General features: G+C 40.6%; 1 protein-coding gene across 1 annotated transcript in view; it reads left to right on the top strand.

The window, feature by feature from the left end:
• LOC124367354 (fringe glycosyltransferase) overlaps positions 1-18,032 on the top strand; it is a 130,406-nt gene that overhangs the window by 91,236 nt on the left and 21,138 nt on the right. The window contains 3 exon segments of the mRNA XM_046824107.1: positions 6,950-7,061; positions 7,374-7,448; positions 17,333-17,418. Of these exon segments, the coding sequence (XP_046680063.1) occupies positions 6,950-7,061; positions 7,374-7,448; positions 17,333-17,418 (273 nt within the window).

Below are 18,032 nucleotides of genomic sequence, written 5' to 3'. Positions count from 1 at the left end.
TCATGCTCCCTGATTGCTTCTGTAATACCGCACGTTCAAGTCTCCGCGTTCACTACTGTTGCTGCTGCTGTTGTAGTAGAGTTTAGGGGTTCGCATCTTCAGCAAAGGGTAAGTGTGTGTGTCGTGCGTGTATGTAGTCTACCATGGTGCGTCATGCTCCCTGATTGCTTCTGTAATACCGCACGTTCAAGTCTCCGCGTTCACTACTGTTGCTGCTGCTGTTGTAGTAGAGTTTAGGGGTTCGCATCTTCAGCAAAGGGTAAGTGTGTGGGTCGTGCGTGTATGTAGTCTACCATGGTGCGTCATACTCCCTGATTGCTTCTGTAATACCGCACGTTCAAGTCTCCGCGTTCACTACTGTTGCTGCTGCTGTTGTAGTAGAGTTTAGGGGTTCGCATCTTCAGCAAAGGGTAAGTGTGTGGGTCGTGCGTGTATGTAGTCTACCATGGTGCGTCATGCTCCCTGATTGCTTCTGTAATACCGCGCGTTCAAGTCTCCGCGTTCACTACTGTTGCTGCTGCTGTTGTAGTAGAGTTTAGGGGTTCGCATCTTCAGCAAAGGGTAAGTGTGTGGGGGTCGTGCGTGTATATAGTCTACCTATGGTGCGTCATGCTCCCTGATTGCTTCTGTAATACCGCACGTTCAAGTCTCCGCGTTCACTACTGTTGCTGCTGCTGTTGTAGTAGAGTTTAGGGGTTCGCATCTTCAGCAAAGGGTAAGTGTGTGGGTCGTGCGTGTATATAGCCAGCCTATGGTGCGTCATGCTCCCTGATTGCTTCTGTAATACCGCGCGTTCAAGTCTCCGCGTTCACTTATGTTGTTATTACTTTTGCAGATTTTAGGGTTCGCATCTTCATCAAAGGGTAAGTGTGTGAGTCGTGAGCACAATTTTCAATTTTATTGGACGAGCGTTAGTGAAGCCTAACTCTCGAGAAGCTGGAAAAATAGATAATAATTAACATATTTCTGTTTGTCTGCACGATAACTCTAAAATGAACTCTTTTATAGATTTTAAATTATGGATGTAATTTCTTTTTTATATATGTAACATCAAGTTCGATGATGGTGCTCGTAATTAGATGGAATTTGGCGGTGCAATAGTGAATCATAGGTATTATGGGTACCCATGATTGCAACGAGATTATCATAGAGTAAGAACATAAAAAAACACTGAGTACAATAATATAACATTGTAACATGTGACATAGTATCACATGTAGCCTAACTGTCCCAACACATACAACAACCATCGTTTTGTGGCTTCTCGTGTAGACTTGTATTATTTACAGCACATGCGAATGTATTATGTGGCAAATTATTTTAAGGAAGATTTCATCTGTAGGCTTTAAATTTATAATGAAACTCCATTTCTTATCAGTAGACAAGAATAAGTTCCGTGATTTTGCGTGTCCGTCCATGGGATCTGACTGAGCGCCACTGGAGCCTATCACTCAGTAGGCTGGCAAAATTTCTCTTTTCTGGGTCGGAGGATCTAAAACTATATTTTCTGTATAACTGTCTGCCTGCAGCCTACTCTGGACATCTCAAGAATGAAATGTAATTCCAGCGAAGCGTGTGACGCGACACGTTGTGTAGTTGGAGTGGATCGCAATGTCTTAAATGTTAAGTTCTAGAAAGTGCCCTGCTCACGTTCCTTCTCACGACCGACGTGTCCCGCACAAAAAGAAGCCGAGTTGCCGGGGTCCAATCAGTGGAGCGTGGAAGAGATTTACTGTGAAATCAGAGCTAAACCTGTGATTAATACTAAACGTGTGAAATGTCCGGCGAGAAAGGCGCGGTGTAATAGGCTTACCACACGACAGGGCAAGCTTTGATGTGATTAGTCCTAATCCGTTGATGTCGCATCTGACCCGGTCCTCGTCCTCCGTGTCAAGAGTCCTGCGCGGTCACCAGCATTCGTCACGCCACTTCTGGGTAGTTGTAGATTATATTAGTAAGCGTGTAAAATCTATCGCTCTGACTGGCACTTGAATCCGGACCCTAGTGGGAGCCCCTTACGACTTAGGAGCTGAGAACTAATTGCATTATATAATCTCACCTGGTTTTTCTTGTAATTTGGAAATTTTTCGTAAGAAAGAAATCGGTCGCTAGTCACACTAATAACTTTGGTACAGTTTGAAATTGTAGAGCAATGTTAATGTATACTTTACTGAGGCCTTATTTTTTTAACTTTACAGACTTAAAAACCAACCGTTTAACACATTAATAATAGTAAAGTAGCCTACAGTAAAAAATTTCTTATTTTACCAGGCGAAGTTAGGGCTAAGAAGCCCTCTCTAACAATTAACCTGGACACTAACGGCTTAAAGGTGATCTCGGAACCGCCACCAATGGCATGGCAGGCGGGCTGCTTGCAGACAAGATCGCTTAGAGGTCGCCCATCCAAGCAGCAGCCACGCTCGACGTTGCTTGATCCGGTTATCTTGCGATAACCGTTGCAAATAGTTATATCACCGTCGGAGAATTACAGAAAGAGACTGAAAGGCGTCTCTTTCAGTGTATTTACGGGTTCAAGTTGACATTTATCTGCGTGTCGTAGCCTACGGTTAGTTGTTAGTGTAACAAGCTGGAAAAATATGATGTGAGAAAGAACTTAAGGTACTTTCAACATTTTAACCCTTTTAATACACCCCCCCTCCATTCGACCTCCACCAAAAATAGCGTGGATGACGATCGATTTCATTCTTAAGGGAAATTCCTCTCTAGATAAAAAAAAGATTTAATAAAAATCTGGTTGCATGCTTATACAGGGTATATTGGCTCTCTGCTTCTAGAATATTGATAACTGAGGTATTATTATCAATCACCTCTCAAGTTGTAAAAGGTTTCGTATTTATTTTTATTTTATTTTAATATATTAATATAGTTTTTATATTAATATATTAAAGACGTCGTCGGCTGTATTATCTGCGTCAACTATCTCTAGGAATTGCCCATCTGCGGATTGAAATCTAAGGTGTCTGTACACAGAATGTACAAGCGTTGTCGTCGGCTGTTTTATCTGTATCATCCTCCTGTAATGAGGAATTGCCCATCTGCAGATTGAAATCCAAGGAGTCTGTACACAGAATGTACAGGCGTCATCGTTAGCTGTTTTATCTGTATCATCCTCTTGTAATGAGGAATTGCCCATCTGCAGATTGAAATCCGAGGAGTCTGTACACAAAATGTACAGGCGTCGTCGACGGCTGTTTTACTGTATCATCCTCCTGTAATGAGGAATTGCCCATCTGCAAATCAGATTTCCTGGAGACAGTAAAAACTGTAATAGGCGTCGTAGGTAGTTTTAACTGTGATGACGTCCTATAATGAGGGAATATAATATTGAAATTCTAGGCGTTTGTGACTGTTCGTGATTGCTAGCAATCTTTAGCGAAGTGGTTCACGTCTCAGCTCACCGACCCCAGGAACTCGCGTTCGAATCTCTGCTTCAGTCAAAATAAATCCTTATGGCTATTTACTAGTTATTTACTTTCTATACAGTTTTTATTGTTGAGTTTGACCGTTTGTCTTTCGTGATGTATTTCAATTTAAATCAGTTGAATAATTTGGAGTGAAATGTTTACAGATCAAAGGCAACAGAATGTTTACTACTTTTTTTATATTATACTTGTGGTAGAAATAAACGTGGAATTGGCGCCGCGTTTAAAGTGCTGGAAACTAAGGCCTCCAGGTCACCCTGGAGGCCGTATAGTTGTGGTATTCACATACTACAACGAGAGGCGTTGAAATCTATTTTCCCAATGGCTTTTAACATTGATTTTCCATTCTATTATTTTTCTTTTATACTCTATGGACGAACTAACAATTAAAAAGACCAATAAACATAGAGTAGCAAAACCAAAACAGTTTTATAAACTTAGTTGGAATTTAACGTATCCTTCTGTGTAATATAAATGTGGCTGTAATTTATCAACAGATTATATTTTGATGTACTGCACTATAAATCTTCAGCCAATCAAAAACAAGGTAACTCAACTAGCGCTACGTTCGGTGTAATATTAAACCAGATTTTCTTATTCCAATGATGCCATGGTCACTCAAAAGTGATCCTTAAAAATCGTTAATCAATTAATGCCTTCGAGCACAAATTAAATAATCTCAGTTATTACCTGATTACAGGATACTAGGCAATAGTCTCCGTTTCCTTTTTAATTCAACGCTCCATCAAGGAGTTGGTTGTGGTGGTATGATGCTATGATCTTGATTGATGCTCAGATCTCGCAGACCCGCGTGATTCATCATCAACCAATCAAAAATACATTTGTCTTCTACTTTCGGCAGCAATTCCTTGCTTCAACATTTACTCATTTTGTGTCAGAAGGATGATAGAGCACCACATGAAGGACAGCTTATATTGTTCCAGTCTGTAATTTTAACGTCATATTGTTTAAATAAGCTTTTGCCAATTAGTTGCATAAGTAACGTGTTTATTATCATTAAATTAAACAGAAACGTACTCCATTTTGTAAAAGGAATAATTTATTAACACAAATTGAATTTTTTGTTTGTTTAAAGTTTGTTATCGACAATGGAAGGTTTGTAAGTATAACATGATTTCGGACATTATCTATCGTTATATGTTACAAAAGTTATAACACAACGTTTCAAGGATTGGAATCTATCCTCTTCGTCAAGTGGGGGAGATACTAATACATACAAAAATAAAGAACAGGAAGAAGTAAAGAAGGGAGAGAAATGGGTTCAAACGTACCCAAAAGCTGCTTGGAGTCCAGTCCAGGCGTTGTCACTGCACAGGATGCTAGTCCCGATCACAAATCACAAGTACGAGGATCACAATCGCACATCACACTAGCACAGGTTACCGTGCCTATTATAATCTATAACTATGGCACATGTCCGAAATCCTGTTATCCAAATTGAATGCTCTCGCAAATTTCTTGATAAGCATAAAGTTTATTGAATGATTTCTAGTCTCACACGAATTTCTTTTATAATTAGTCTGGCATTTTCAAGTTTGTGTGTTGTATAGGATTTTGGATTTTCTGTAGGTAAAAAAGATACACATTTATAATTCAGACGTAAAAATTGTACAAAATACTATTTAAATACTTCATTGTATGTAGTTGTTTCTCGAAAGTGGTTCCAATTAATAACAATAATTCTAATTACTATTGTTAGCCAATGGCGTAGTGTAGTTGTAAAAATGTGTAATGTACTGGAATTGTCACAGAGCATTGCTTAGTCATGAGTATAAGATGTCGCTGAATAAACCGTGATGGAAAACGGCAGGTGCTGGGTTGCCCTAACCCTCCGCGCTCGTGGGCGTGGAGTTGCGTGCATGTGAGGCGATTATCCCTTCAGCCGCAATCCCTCATCGCTAATACTGTACCCTCTATATTTCTTGTTGTTTTTTATCTTTATTTGATTCTTGGAGGAAGAAATTAGGTTAAAAAAATTAAATTAGGTTTGTTGCCTTAAGGGAAGTCGGAACGCAAAATAGGCAATAAATACCAAATTTTATTTTTTGCTGTTATTATTTTCTACATATATTGATAATTAATTTAAAACAAATTTGAATTAAATCGGGTGGTTAGAACAAATTCTGCATCGATTTGTGTGAAACAATGTCATGCCGTTTTCAGCTTAAATCAACTGCAATGACAAAAAGTTACTTCAAATAATTTGGCTATCAAATGTTATAAAATTGTACAGCAAACGTGTCTGAGAAAGCTGGTAATAGTTTAAAATACCTAACTGTTTTGCTTTCTGAGAAAAAGGTACATCAAAATTGAAAATTTAACATATGAAAGGTATGGCGTTCCGACTTCCTTTAATCATAAAACGTATATTATACAAGCACCCATCGTGTAACCCTCCAAGAGTCTTGCCTGCGAACACCAATCACCTTACGTAAGAAGTTAATTCCATAGTTGCTGCTCGGTTAAACTCTCTCAATTAATTAGCTCCGGCCAGTTTAACCCCGTTAATTGGACGACGATGGCGTTTTGATTGGTCCACTTCAACTGATATTGGCTAAACTACCATCAATTATCCACTAATTGGTTGTTACGTTATCTGCTGGACCACTTCACTGCCTTTTTACTATCGCCCTAAGTTATTGCCGTTTCAAAGCTCACAATATGACCTTGCGTATGGAGGAATGTACACCGGGAACGTAGAGTTTTATTACTTAATAGTCCTTTCTTTAAGTATCTAACATAATTATAAAGTAGTTTTGAACAGTATATAGTGGAAGTACTAAAGGGGAAACGGATGTTTTACCTTGCAGCTCTAATTAACCTTCATTTCGGTGCTGTCGGAATAAATTAAAGAGACGCGTACGCTTATGTATACGCAATAGTCGTAGGAATACTCTCTGACACATACAGTCCTCACCATAAATTAAATATTAGGCAAATATATCTTCTTAATTAACTATTCCCTGAAAATCATGGCGGATGCTCCAAGAGGTCAAGTGGCTGATCCACAGAGGCTCTTTACCAACCTATCTCCAAAGTTCTCATTGGCAAATATTACTACAAGTTGCTATGTACTGTCGCGTTTACCTATTCAATAAAAAATATCTTTTATTCTCACAATGTTTTTCACAGTTACACTTTTTGGGTGTCATTCTGATCCACCTTCGCTTCGACAGGATAATACAATTGTTGAAACAGCTGTTTCAGATTCTGTGTTGTAACAGTTGAACTTGTCTGGTGTTTTTGACGAGACAGGATTGGTTGAGGTCTTCGTCTCATTGTGGAATACTAGGGCTATCTGTGATTGTTGCAGGTGGTTCTGTCACTGAAGACAAGTACATATACGTGGACGTTCCCAGACTGGTGAGGCTGCTGGGAGACTTCATCCACCAGGAGGACTGGTACCTCGGCAAACCCATTATTCATGTGACTGTTGCGACCTTCGCCACATCGTGGAATGCTAAGGTTGTTTGTGGATGTTGCAGGTGGTTCTGTCACTTTGATGACGACAACTATGTGAACGTTCCCAGACTGGTGAGGCTGCTGGGAGACTTCAGCCACCAGGAGGACTGATACCTCGACAAACCCATTATTCATGTGACTGTTGCGACCTTCGCCACATCGTGGAATGCTAAGGTTGTTTGTGGATGTTGCAGGTGGTTCTGTCACTTTGATGACGACAACTATGTGAACGTTCCCAGACTGGTGAGGCTGCTGGGAGACTTCAGCCACCAGGAGGACTGATACCTCGACATACCCATTATTCATGTGACTGTTGCGACCTTCGCCACATCGTGGAATGCTAAGGTTGTTTGTGGATGTTGCAGGTGGTTCTGTCACTTTGATGACGACAACTATGTGAACGTTCCCAGACTGGTGAGGCTGCTGGGAGACTTCAGCCACCAGGAGGACTGGTACCTCGGCAAACCCAGCATCCGCGCACCGCTCGAGATCCTTAACCGAGAATCCAAGGCGATAGCGAAGGTACGCTTAGTTAGATATTAATCTCAAGCAATATTTTTGTGTTGGTGTTGGATTCTACGTCATCTAAAAAACCCTAAAATACTCTGATCATTTCTTTGTTTGAAGTTTATTTTTGACGATGGAAGGATTGTGGAGGGAAAAAGACTTTTCCGCCTTTGCCATCGTTCAGTGAAACAAAAAATCAGTAACACTACGACTCAAGATCTGCAATCTGATCTCTTCTTCAGGTAAATAACTAACCTAATGCATAATTACAAACTAGGTTAAAATAAACAAACCATGCCAAAGCGTATTGACACGCCTAAGTCAGGAATCACAACCACCATGTCGTGTGTCAACTTCACTAACTCTAAAACATGCACTTAATAAAAACACTACACAACACTAATCATGAAAACTGAACTACGGAATACAGGTCACAATACGTCTGCAATCGCCTACAACTGACGTTTACCTGAAGAAGAGATCAGATTGCAGATCTCGAAACGTAGTGCTACTGATTTTTTTGTTTCACTGAACGATGGCAAATGTCCGGAAAAATTATTTTTCCTTCACACTGATCATTGTGTTACTGCATTATCATTTTTACGAACAGTGATAATTTATAATGTGGATATGTTTTAACCCCACAATCCTGATCACTAGCTGTAATATTATGATGGAAAGAACTGGAGGTGGTGGACGCCTCTGACATTACTGAGGGAAATTGTTATGATGAAGCGTCCAAAGTAATGGCTGCTAGTAATAGTGAACAAGTTAAATAATTTCGACAACGACTCGGACCAAAGTAGCTGTTATCTGGATCCGAGCTATCTCCCATCGAGGTGGGTTAATGTGGCCCGAGGCCTTAACATCTGTAGCCTACGCTCGCGCCACGCTGATCCAGATAAGCCCGAGGACGGACCCGGACTCCGAGGCGACCCGGCTGTAATTCAGCGCATTACGGAGCGGTGACTCGATGTTTACCCCGATAGCATCTGTAGGTCTCCGGTCTCCTACCACGCCCAGATGGTATCGCCACCGGCGCACTATATATTATTAGTTGGATTACACAGTAAACCGGCCGTACATTAATTCCGCGCACCAATTATTGCTAATCATACGTTCACCGCAGAGCTACACAAGCCCGGCCCGCGACTGGTTCTACAACAACTTCTCTCCTGACTCGGAACGGTTTTGTACGACAAATCCGTGCCAATACGGTCGGGTTTGTAAATTATCCGTGTGATCCCAAGTGGTGGAAAAGTTGCCTCCACCGGCACCTGCATGTTTAGACATGTCCTGATTGCAGCGTAATGGATACAGCAGAATTCAATATGGATTAGTGCCACCAGAAAAAGAAGTCGTGGTGCCCAATACTCTTTGCCCGTTAAGGCTACTTTATATAACAGGGCAAGACGACAGCGACGTGTGGCGTAACAGGCTTCACTAAGTTTCGACCCCGTGGGCGTCATCAAACAGCATCCGTTCACTCTATTACCTGAAAACACCAAAAGGTACTAAAATACGAGTATACCTGTTATCAGGTCAGGAGAACTGTTGTCCCTTTAGATCCCCGTTGTTTGAAAGCGATGTACGAGAGCATACTGGTCAGATGAGGGAAATCCACTGAAGTGACGTATAGCATCATGGAAATCAATCTCGGCTTTGCAGAAATAAAATTTGAAGCCTACATCTCAGTTTGTTCTCGAGATACCCTCTTTAGTAATTTATTTCGCTTACGCACTTCCAAATTCCGTGAAGGGAAATGCACCATCATGTTGCCTATGTGGAAATCAAGATATGTGTGAAATCTCAATTAATTCTTGAGATAAACAAGCGGACAGACAGACAGAAGAAGAATGGTGGAAACATTTCAAATTTATATCTCAGTTAATCTTCACTAACTTTCAGCCAAATACCTTGGATGCATATGTACCATCATCGAACTCAGGTTTCAAGAGAACTTTTGACAGCACTCCGAGTGATAGACTTCGCTGCCACTCAGCCAATTATTATTTCTACCGATAAAGTATGGAATTATCACAATAGCTCAAACAAAAAAGGAGATCGTGTGGACATGTCCTTGTTGTAATACTCAGCGTAGTGGATACGAAAATGTGTTTAACTATTTAGTTGCATCTATTGTATGAAGGCTGAGACTGATTAAATCAACACCTTTTTATACCTTGCACATTGATCAATACTTAATTATCGGTTTAATGATAGTATTGAATAAAAGAAAATTACTTATATCGAATGACTAATGAATGAGTAACGGTATATGTTTCTTTAGGTCTCCTGATGACCTTAAAATGACTCCTGCAAACAGTTTCCGAGATTAGTTTCTAGGAAACTAGCTACCGTATAGGTTTGTATTATTGGTCAGCGAATTGGTTACCAAAATACTGATGCTATTCCTGCCATGCGTGCTGGTGGTATCCATAGTTTCTGTTGATGCTACAATTAAGAGTATGAGTAGTCTGTATTGAATTATTCCAAATATCGAATAAAAAGTAGTCGCATCGAATCATCTCCATGAATAAATACTTATACCGATAAAGTATCGAATTGTCGCATTGGTGCTGTATTATGATTCAGATGTCAGATCATCGTTAAAAACAAGTATTGTGATGGAATCGAACCAAAATTATCGATATTGTGGTGGCAGATTTTATTCAATTCCCACCAAGAAAAAGTTAGTATCGATATCTAGATGTCATCGAGTAGTCTTTATGGCAGTAAGTATCGATTGTGACATATCGATAGTGCAACAGTATCGAACCATCATCTCCAGCTCCAAATGTCCAGTCTGGGAGCCGGTGACACCGCCACCACTGACCGCGACCGCTAACGAGCACATGTTAATTGCCTCATTATAATGAGGGCCGGTCCTCCAGTAATGAGGGCCGATGTCCACCGCGGCCTGGCCAGTTTTTCCCCGACGCGGCCGTAATACCCGGAGACGACCGGATTTGTCAAAACTGACAACCGACTCCGGTTCTGATTCCGAGAATTATTAATTAAGTAAAAGCTGGCAGCCCCGCTCTGCGGCGGCATTCCCCGTTGGATTTGTTTCGGAAAGGACTGAGCCAATTAATTTTTCCGAGAGTTGAATCCTTTTAGATTTATTTCGAAGAAGTTGGAGGCCGACAGCAAATTAGAAGTGTTAATCCCACAAGCCGGGCCCTGGCATTTGCGTCTGATTAAAACTGAGTCATTTGGAATAAGTGATTTAAATTGGATTTAGGTTTAAGGTCGGTTTTTTAGAATGTATTAGTCAACATGAGTTAGGGTCCAAGCTCCGAGGCATTGTATGTCCAAGTTTTAGTATCCGCCTCAATTGTGTATTTGAGTATTCTACCTGTTTACGTCTCTTATTTCGAGTTTTGAATGTACAAAGTTTACAATTCTTTTCTGTGATGAAAATGTCTTTGAGCTAAGAATGACATGTATTCTCAGTGAATAACCAACGAAGTATTCTAGTGTTGTGTGGAATTCCGTGGTGGTTCTGATGTTCGCTGTACTAGTTGAAATACAGACTTCACTAGAAATTATATCCACCACCACTACTAGACAATTTGGACACCTTTTCAAGGTTTCATGCCACCCAAAAGGTTAATCTGGACGTTGTGGAGAAGTCTCTATTCCAGTGCACTCAATCAAATCTTCAGGTTCCGTCCTTCTAGAAGCCAAATTACAGGGATAAACCGACCCAGGCTTGAACTCTCGATGCGTGAACAGAAACTCCTTGAAGTGCAAGCGTGTTGTCACGCCCACATAGCTCATGTGCCAAGGCGGACCGCTGTCTCTTCCAAGAAAGAAGACAATTAGAGCAATGGTCAGACGTTAGTTCTTCATTCTTCATTCCTGTTCTCCACGACACGTAGCATCGGAATGGTCTCATTGGACGACCAAGACCTGCTTCCTATGGACGGCTATCGTCATGTTATATAAACACTGGGCGGTTAATTCCGTAACGAGTAACTAAACAATTCAATTTCTTTCTGCAAGTCAGGGACGATCAAGAATTGCTTTAGAATGATTCTCTCACGATGTACAGAGTCATCCCTTAGGCGCTGCTGTAGGCTGTAGGATTAATACAATAATTGATTCATTTTGTTGTAAACTCAGGATATAGTGGATCTAATCATTTTTTAAACGCAGGTGTTAAAGCCAATTCTTTAACGTAATTCTGACGGAACCACATTTACATTTTAAGTACTGTGAAATTAAGCCCGTTTTGAAACTAGATTTACTTTGAAACACTGCGTGAACTAAATCTGCTCTGAAAGAAGAGTGATTATGATCACATCTACTTTGAGAAGCTGAGTGAAGGAACCAAATCTACTCTATTTTAAGAAGCAGAGTGATGGAACCAAATCTACTTTGTAAAAGGAGAGTGATTAGAACGAATCTACTCTATTTTAAGAAGCAGTGATTGAAACTAAATCTACTCTATGTTAATGAGCAGAGTGATTAGATTCATATATACTTCAAAGTACTGTGTTTCTTTCTTTCTAATCCCAAATTAAGTCTATTTATTGCTCTAAGGCAGAGGGATAACCTAAAATGTTTATAAGTTCAGAGTGATGAAGCTGTATCTATTCTTAAACGCAATTTAATCACACCAACTTTCTATTGTAACACACAAATTATTGATTAACCTAAAACTACATTTAAACGTAGAGTAACGATACTGAAAATGGAGCCTATATGCGATCAAAACCTGTCATTGAGCCCAATTATTCCCTTAAACGAAACTCGAGCGATTTAGTTTTTCAAAATGCTTTGTTAAATGTGCAGTGCACATCGATGGTATAGGTAAAGTTGGTTTTGTAGTGTTATTGCGTAAGGATTTAGCACTGATAAGTGCGTTAGACTTCCAACTCTAGCGCGAAATTACTACAATCTGTAATGATATGCTCAGTTAATTAATGTATTCGGAGTGAAATTAAATTTCCCACCGCTGTCTAATTCTACAAAAAGATTTGGTACAAGACTTCTTGAACGAGGCTTTAATTAAACTGGGATTAATTAGATATGTTCAACAGCTAGTGTAACCGGTTGTGCTGCAGATTGTGACGACGGCGGGTTTATATCGTGTTAACCCCCCGACCTCGCCCTGTCTACTGACCAGCCCTGACACTACTGGGAACACGTACAACACCGGTAATTGTCGGCAGACAGAGCTGTGTTGTAGTAATGTTGTGCTCACCGGCCACGAGGTTACTGTGAGTGTAAAACACTGAGCAGATTTATATCGTGTTAACCCCCGACCTCGCCCTGTCTACTGACCAGCCCTGACACTACTGGGAACACGTACATGTTGAGCAACACCGGTAATTGTCGGCAGACAGAGCTGTGCTGTAGTAATGTTGTGCTCACCGACCACGAGGTTACTGTGAGTGTAAAACATTGAGCAGATTTATATCGTGTTAACCCCCGACCTCGCCCTGTCTACTCACCAGCCCTGACACTACAGGGAACACGTACAACACCGGTAATTGTCGGCAGACAGAGCTGTGTTGTAGTAATGTTGTGCTCACCGGCCACGAGGTTACTGTGAGTGTAAAACACTGAGCAGATTTATATCGTGTTAACCCCCGACCTCGCCCAGTCTACTGACCAGCCCTGACACTACTGGGAACACTTACATGTTGAGCAACACCGGTAATTGTCGGCAGACAGAGCTGTGCTGTAGTAATGTTGTGCTCACCGGCCACGAGATTACTGTGAGTGTAAAACACTGAGCAGATATATATCGTGTTAACCCCCGACCTCGCCCAGTCTACTGACCAGGTCTGACACTACTGGGAACACGTACATGTTGAGCAACACCGGTAATTGTCGGCAGACAGAGCTGTGTTGTAGTAATGTTGTGCTCACCGGCCACGAGGTTACTGTGAGTGTAAAACCCTGAGCAGATTTATATCGTGTTAACCCCCGACCTCGCCCAGTCTACTGACACTACAGGGAACACGTACAACACCGGTAATTGTCGGCAGACAGAGATGTGTTGTAGTAATGTTGTGCTCACCGGCCACGACTTTACTGTGAGTGTAAAACACTGAGCAGATTTATATCGTGTTAACCCCCGACCTCGCCCAGTCTACTGACTGACCAGCCCTGACACTAACTGGGAACACGTACATGTTGAGCAACACCGGTAATAGTCGGCAGACAGAGCTGTGCTGTAGTAATGTTGTGCTCACCGGCCACGAGGTTACTGTGAGTGTAAAACACTGAGCAGATTTATATCGTGTTAACCCTCGACCTCGCCCAGTCTGCTGACCAGCCCTGACACTACTGGGAACACGTACATGTTGAGCAACACCGGTAATTGTCGGCAGACAGAGCTGTGCTGTAGTAATGTTGTGCTCTCTGGCCACGAGGTTACTGTCAGTGTAAAACGTTAGAGATTTACCGTTCTGAGATGAATACTCTTGCAGTACGATTTTAGGAATGAGGTCTATTCAGATATCTGCATTGCTGAGTTGGCTTGTACGCTTTAGAATTATTTCTTGAGAGTTTTTAAGTAGGAAAATGGTCATTCTTCCCGGAATCTTGGTCATTTTTTTATCTATTCATGTACGCTAGAAACTGCGTTGAGGGTCGGCGTGATATACAAAAAACCTTGAACGAGGTATGCGTTTTGATAGATGTAGTTTTAATTTACCCCAGGTTTATTAGATCATTGTAGTTAATTTTGCCATATTTGTCACCAAGGCTGTGTACTCACACCAGTTTTTTTCGTATAGGTTTTTGGGGTCCGGACTTTCTGGGGTTCGACTTACGAGACAGCTCAACCTAATGACTATAACACTAATCCTGATTAAATTTGTATGCAATTTACGAAGACACTGTGTCTACTACTTTAAAAATGTCTTGCTTTTGATATAACAATGTCGATCGTGTTTATTTATATTCAAGCAGAAAAGTCAGGTCCTGCTATTAAACAAATACCTCAACACTTGCGCCAGGTCTGACCCAACGAATCGTAACTGGAATGTCGATACAAAAGTGAATGATCTCCAGTTGAGAATACAAATAAAATTAAAAATCACGTTTTTGTCTAAAAATAATTTCAACTGGGCAAACTAATACTATCGTTAAAAAAATAATGAGTTGTTGTCAATGGGATAACCGTTGATGGGGGGGGGGGACACACAAATGTATCCGAGGCCCGCCAAATCTGTGTGCAACACATTTGTTTTCACAATGCACTTGTAATCCTCTACGATTAATTTCTAAATTGTATTATACAACATTAATAATAATATTTTTATGATAGGTAAATAATTATTTTATTTTGATAATTATTTTAAATAATTTTACAATAATCCAGATTTACTAAGCGCCGCCTTTGCACTTACGATCTGTTGCCGCGATCATAATTTCACTTTAAGATGATATAGACTCCCAAACGCGGTTGACGACTCTGTGAATGGGTGTCACGCTAAGGGTACCACGTGACTGGTCGGTTGCCCGTGACACACCAGCCACTTGCATGGCCAGGAGATGTCGCGATATACCCTCTGTCTGGGTCAGATCAGATAGTCCTCCTCTCCGTACAATAAATAGCTACCAGATCGCGCTATCGATACCTGGCCGGCCACTTTGTTCGACCTTTATTGCCTCCAGATAGGTCACATGATATATGGACCCGATCCAACCCGATAACTCTCTCTCAGCTTCCAGGAGAGAGCTTCCAGGCTTAGCAGCGCTTCGGTGGGCAACACGGATGTCCTTGGTGGTGTACCGAACTGTACAGTTTCTGTTGGAAACTCCAGCAGAAGACGGTGGACTCTGATGGTTTTCTATTACGCAGAATCAGATATTGTTGTAAAGTGTACAGAGTTGAGTAAACCATTGAGGATCTTATCAAACAGAGGAAGGGATAGTCGGTACATCGTCTTTGACTCTGATGACATGGTACAGTTGTTATCACTTAGGTAACCAAAGTCCATCAACACGGAGTGAGGCTGTTTCTTGGATGGGTGACCACTGAAAGATCTCAATCAGTCCGCCTGGCACCCATTGGCGAATCTGGAAAAGATGACAAATTAGATTAATGCTGGAACAAAATTCTTCGCTCTTACTATTCTTGGTTCGACAAATGCTTTCTTGAATATTGATATTCTCACATCGGACTAATTTCACCTTCCATCGAGAAGCCGCTTATTGGTTCTCCCACCCCATAGGTCGGTCAACCACTTTAATTGATCTTCCGTCATGACTTTAATCGGTGCAAAAATATGGCACCGATGCAACATGATGACTTAGGTAGCTGAAGACGCCTTAGAGATTTCGATTTGCTACTTGGAAAGATATATCGTTTTTAATCTCCTCCTACTTATCATTATCTAGTCTTATCTCCGTTAACTAAAGGTCTGGTCTGATTAGAGGTTACAGCGGTTATCGCAGAGATAACGATATCAACGTGATCCTCAGATAATTTCTATCCGTCTTCTAATGGGAGGTCGTCGGGGCCATGAGATTAAAGCTCCACATTCTTCTTCTTATAAATTGTCTCCCTTTATCTTGATTCGCTTATCTGAAATGCTAAATTGAAACAATGATAATTTCCCAGTGCAGCAGGAGGTTACCATCGTTTTCCACCGAAGAAATACCGCGAGGTCCGGAATTTTCGGCAGTAATTGACACATTGATATGTGGCCGTGATTAGGGCCGCAATAACGCTGGACAGTTGAAATTTCCAACTGTCAAATGTTTAATGTAAGCTAACAGCGTGCCGCAATCGTAAAGGTCTCGGCCGCTAACAGCCGACTGCGCATGCGCTGTTCTGTGTCCTGGCTAAGAATGTTAATGAAGTCTACGTGCGCTAGCATTATGTCGATATTTTCCCAAAAAGTTGTTTTATATTTTTCTATCGGAAACGTTTTCTTATTTTTTATGTTTTTTATTTTGTCAGTGGAGTGTATGAATAAACCAAAGACTCGCGATTTATAAAATGCTAGTAGAAATACGTTTTCACCGCAAAACATTGCGTTCGAATGTTTTTAGTAAGTTATGACTAAGTATATTAAAATTGTGTAAATATTTAGAAGCCACGTAGGCTGCTACGGTGTGTGAAACTCTCTCAGTGCCTTTTAGATTTGGAATCGATTTTAGGGTTTGGATAACACTTTTTTTATGTTAAATGCATATCTTTTTAAGACCAAATTCCTGTATACAGAAACATGTGAAATGTTTTGATCACTGCATGAGAAATTCCAGTTATTTTAAGTAGAAAATTTAAGCAATTTTGTTATCAAGCATAAAATCTGTTAAAGATACAAATGTAAACATTTTATAGTATCTTTTGATGTTCGGTTTGTTTTTTTTTTTTTTTCTAATTACTCATGGCCAGTGCTCGCTTCCTTGAAGTTTGTACTTCATTTCCATCCAAACTGCAGGAATGAAACACAAACAAGAGGGTCAGAGGCAACTACAAATTATAGATGGGTCAAGGGGCTCAGTATATTACATGTGGTTACTGTATGTACATGATTTATGGCTGAAGGGAGTGACATGCTTTTAATTTATTTATGACTCAAGGTAATTATATTTTTAAGTAAATATAATATAAGAAAACGGCTGAAGTGTTTAATTTTTTCCTTGACACAATTTAATTGTTTTATAAATAAATAAAACCACGTGACTCTCTCAAGCTATAATTCATGTACATACTTTAGAATTTCAGAATTGTTTTTTGTCTTCAGTCCTTTATTTATGAAACAATTTAATTTCGTTATGAAAATAAATTAAAGCGCGCCAGGGGTCTGTGAAACTATTTTCTCCAAGAAAAATATCTCATGGAAAAATATTTTAAGTTACTGCAAATAATATTAGAATTTATCTGCTTGTTTTTCACAGTTTTTGATGTGTAATTTGTTTTCCAGCAAAACATCTCCTTCTGGTTCGCCACGGGTGGGGCTGGCTTCTGTCTCAGCCGATCCCTTGCCCTCAAGATGTTGCCCTTGGCCGGGTGAGTCACAGCTCCATTCCAGGAATTGTTTATCTAGCCTATATTAGTATTAGAATACTTGTTACTTTTGTATTATGTGGTCACTCTGTTCCTATCTACTATTTGTTGTTACGCTATATAAGTAGGTTTAGATTAGGTTTTTATAAAAATGTTACTAGTAGTACCAGAGTGAAAGATGACGTTTACGAGCGGTCACGTGATCTGAGATTGACTTTGGGTACTGTCTCGAGAGATGTTTTTCTTTTTTTCGCCAGAAGAGCGGGTAGGCGCCACTGAAGTCCGCACTGATGGCCTGGGAGCATTCCATATCATCGCTTTCCCGTCCTCAGATCCTGTGCCAGATCGTCCAACGTGATCTAAATTCGGAAAAGTTGGACCATGTAGGAATCGATCCAAGTACTGGTGGGAAATGCCCCTGGTCATCAGTGCGAACTTCAATGAAGGCGCCACCCCAAAGTTCTGGCGATAAAAAGAAAAACATCCCTATATATGGCACCTAAAGTCAATCTCAGATCACGTGAGTGCACGTAAATGTTTTAACTTTATCTATTTATATTACATACGTTAATACGTATGTATTACATAAACAGTAGATAGGGATAGAGCACCTGATA

This window comes from Homalodisca vitripennis, chromosome 8, assembly GCF_021130785.1.
Source record: "Homalodisca vitripennis isolate AUS2020 chromosome 8, UT_GWSS_2.1, whole genome shotgun sequence".
In the NCBI taxonomy this organism is placed as follows: domain Eukaryota; kingdom Metazoa; phylum Arthropoda; class Insecta; order Hemiptera; family Cicadellidae; genus Homalodisca; species Homalodisca vitripennis.
Note: the sequence above shows the minus strand (reverse complement) of the source record. Positions and strands in the feature narration are given on the sequence as shown.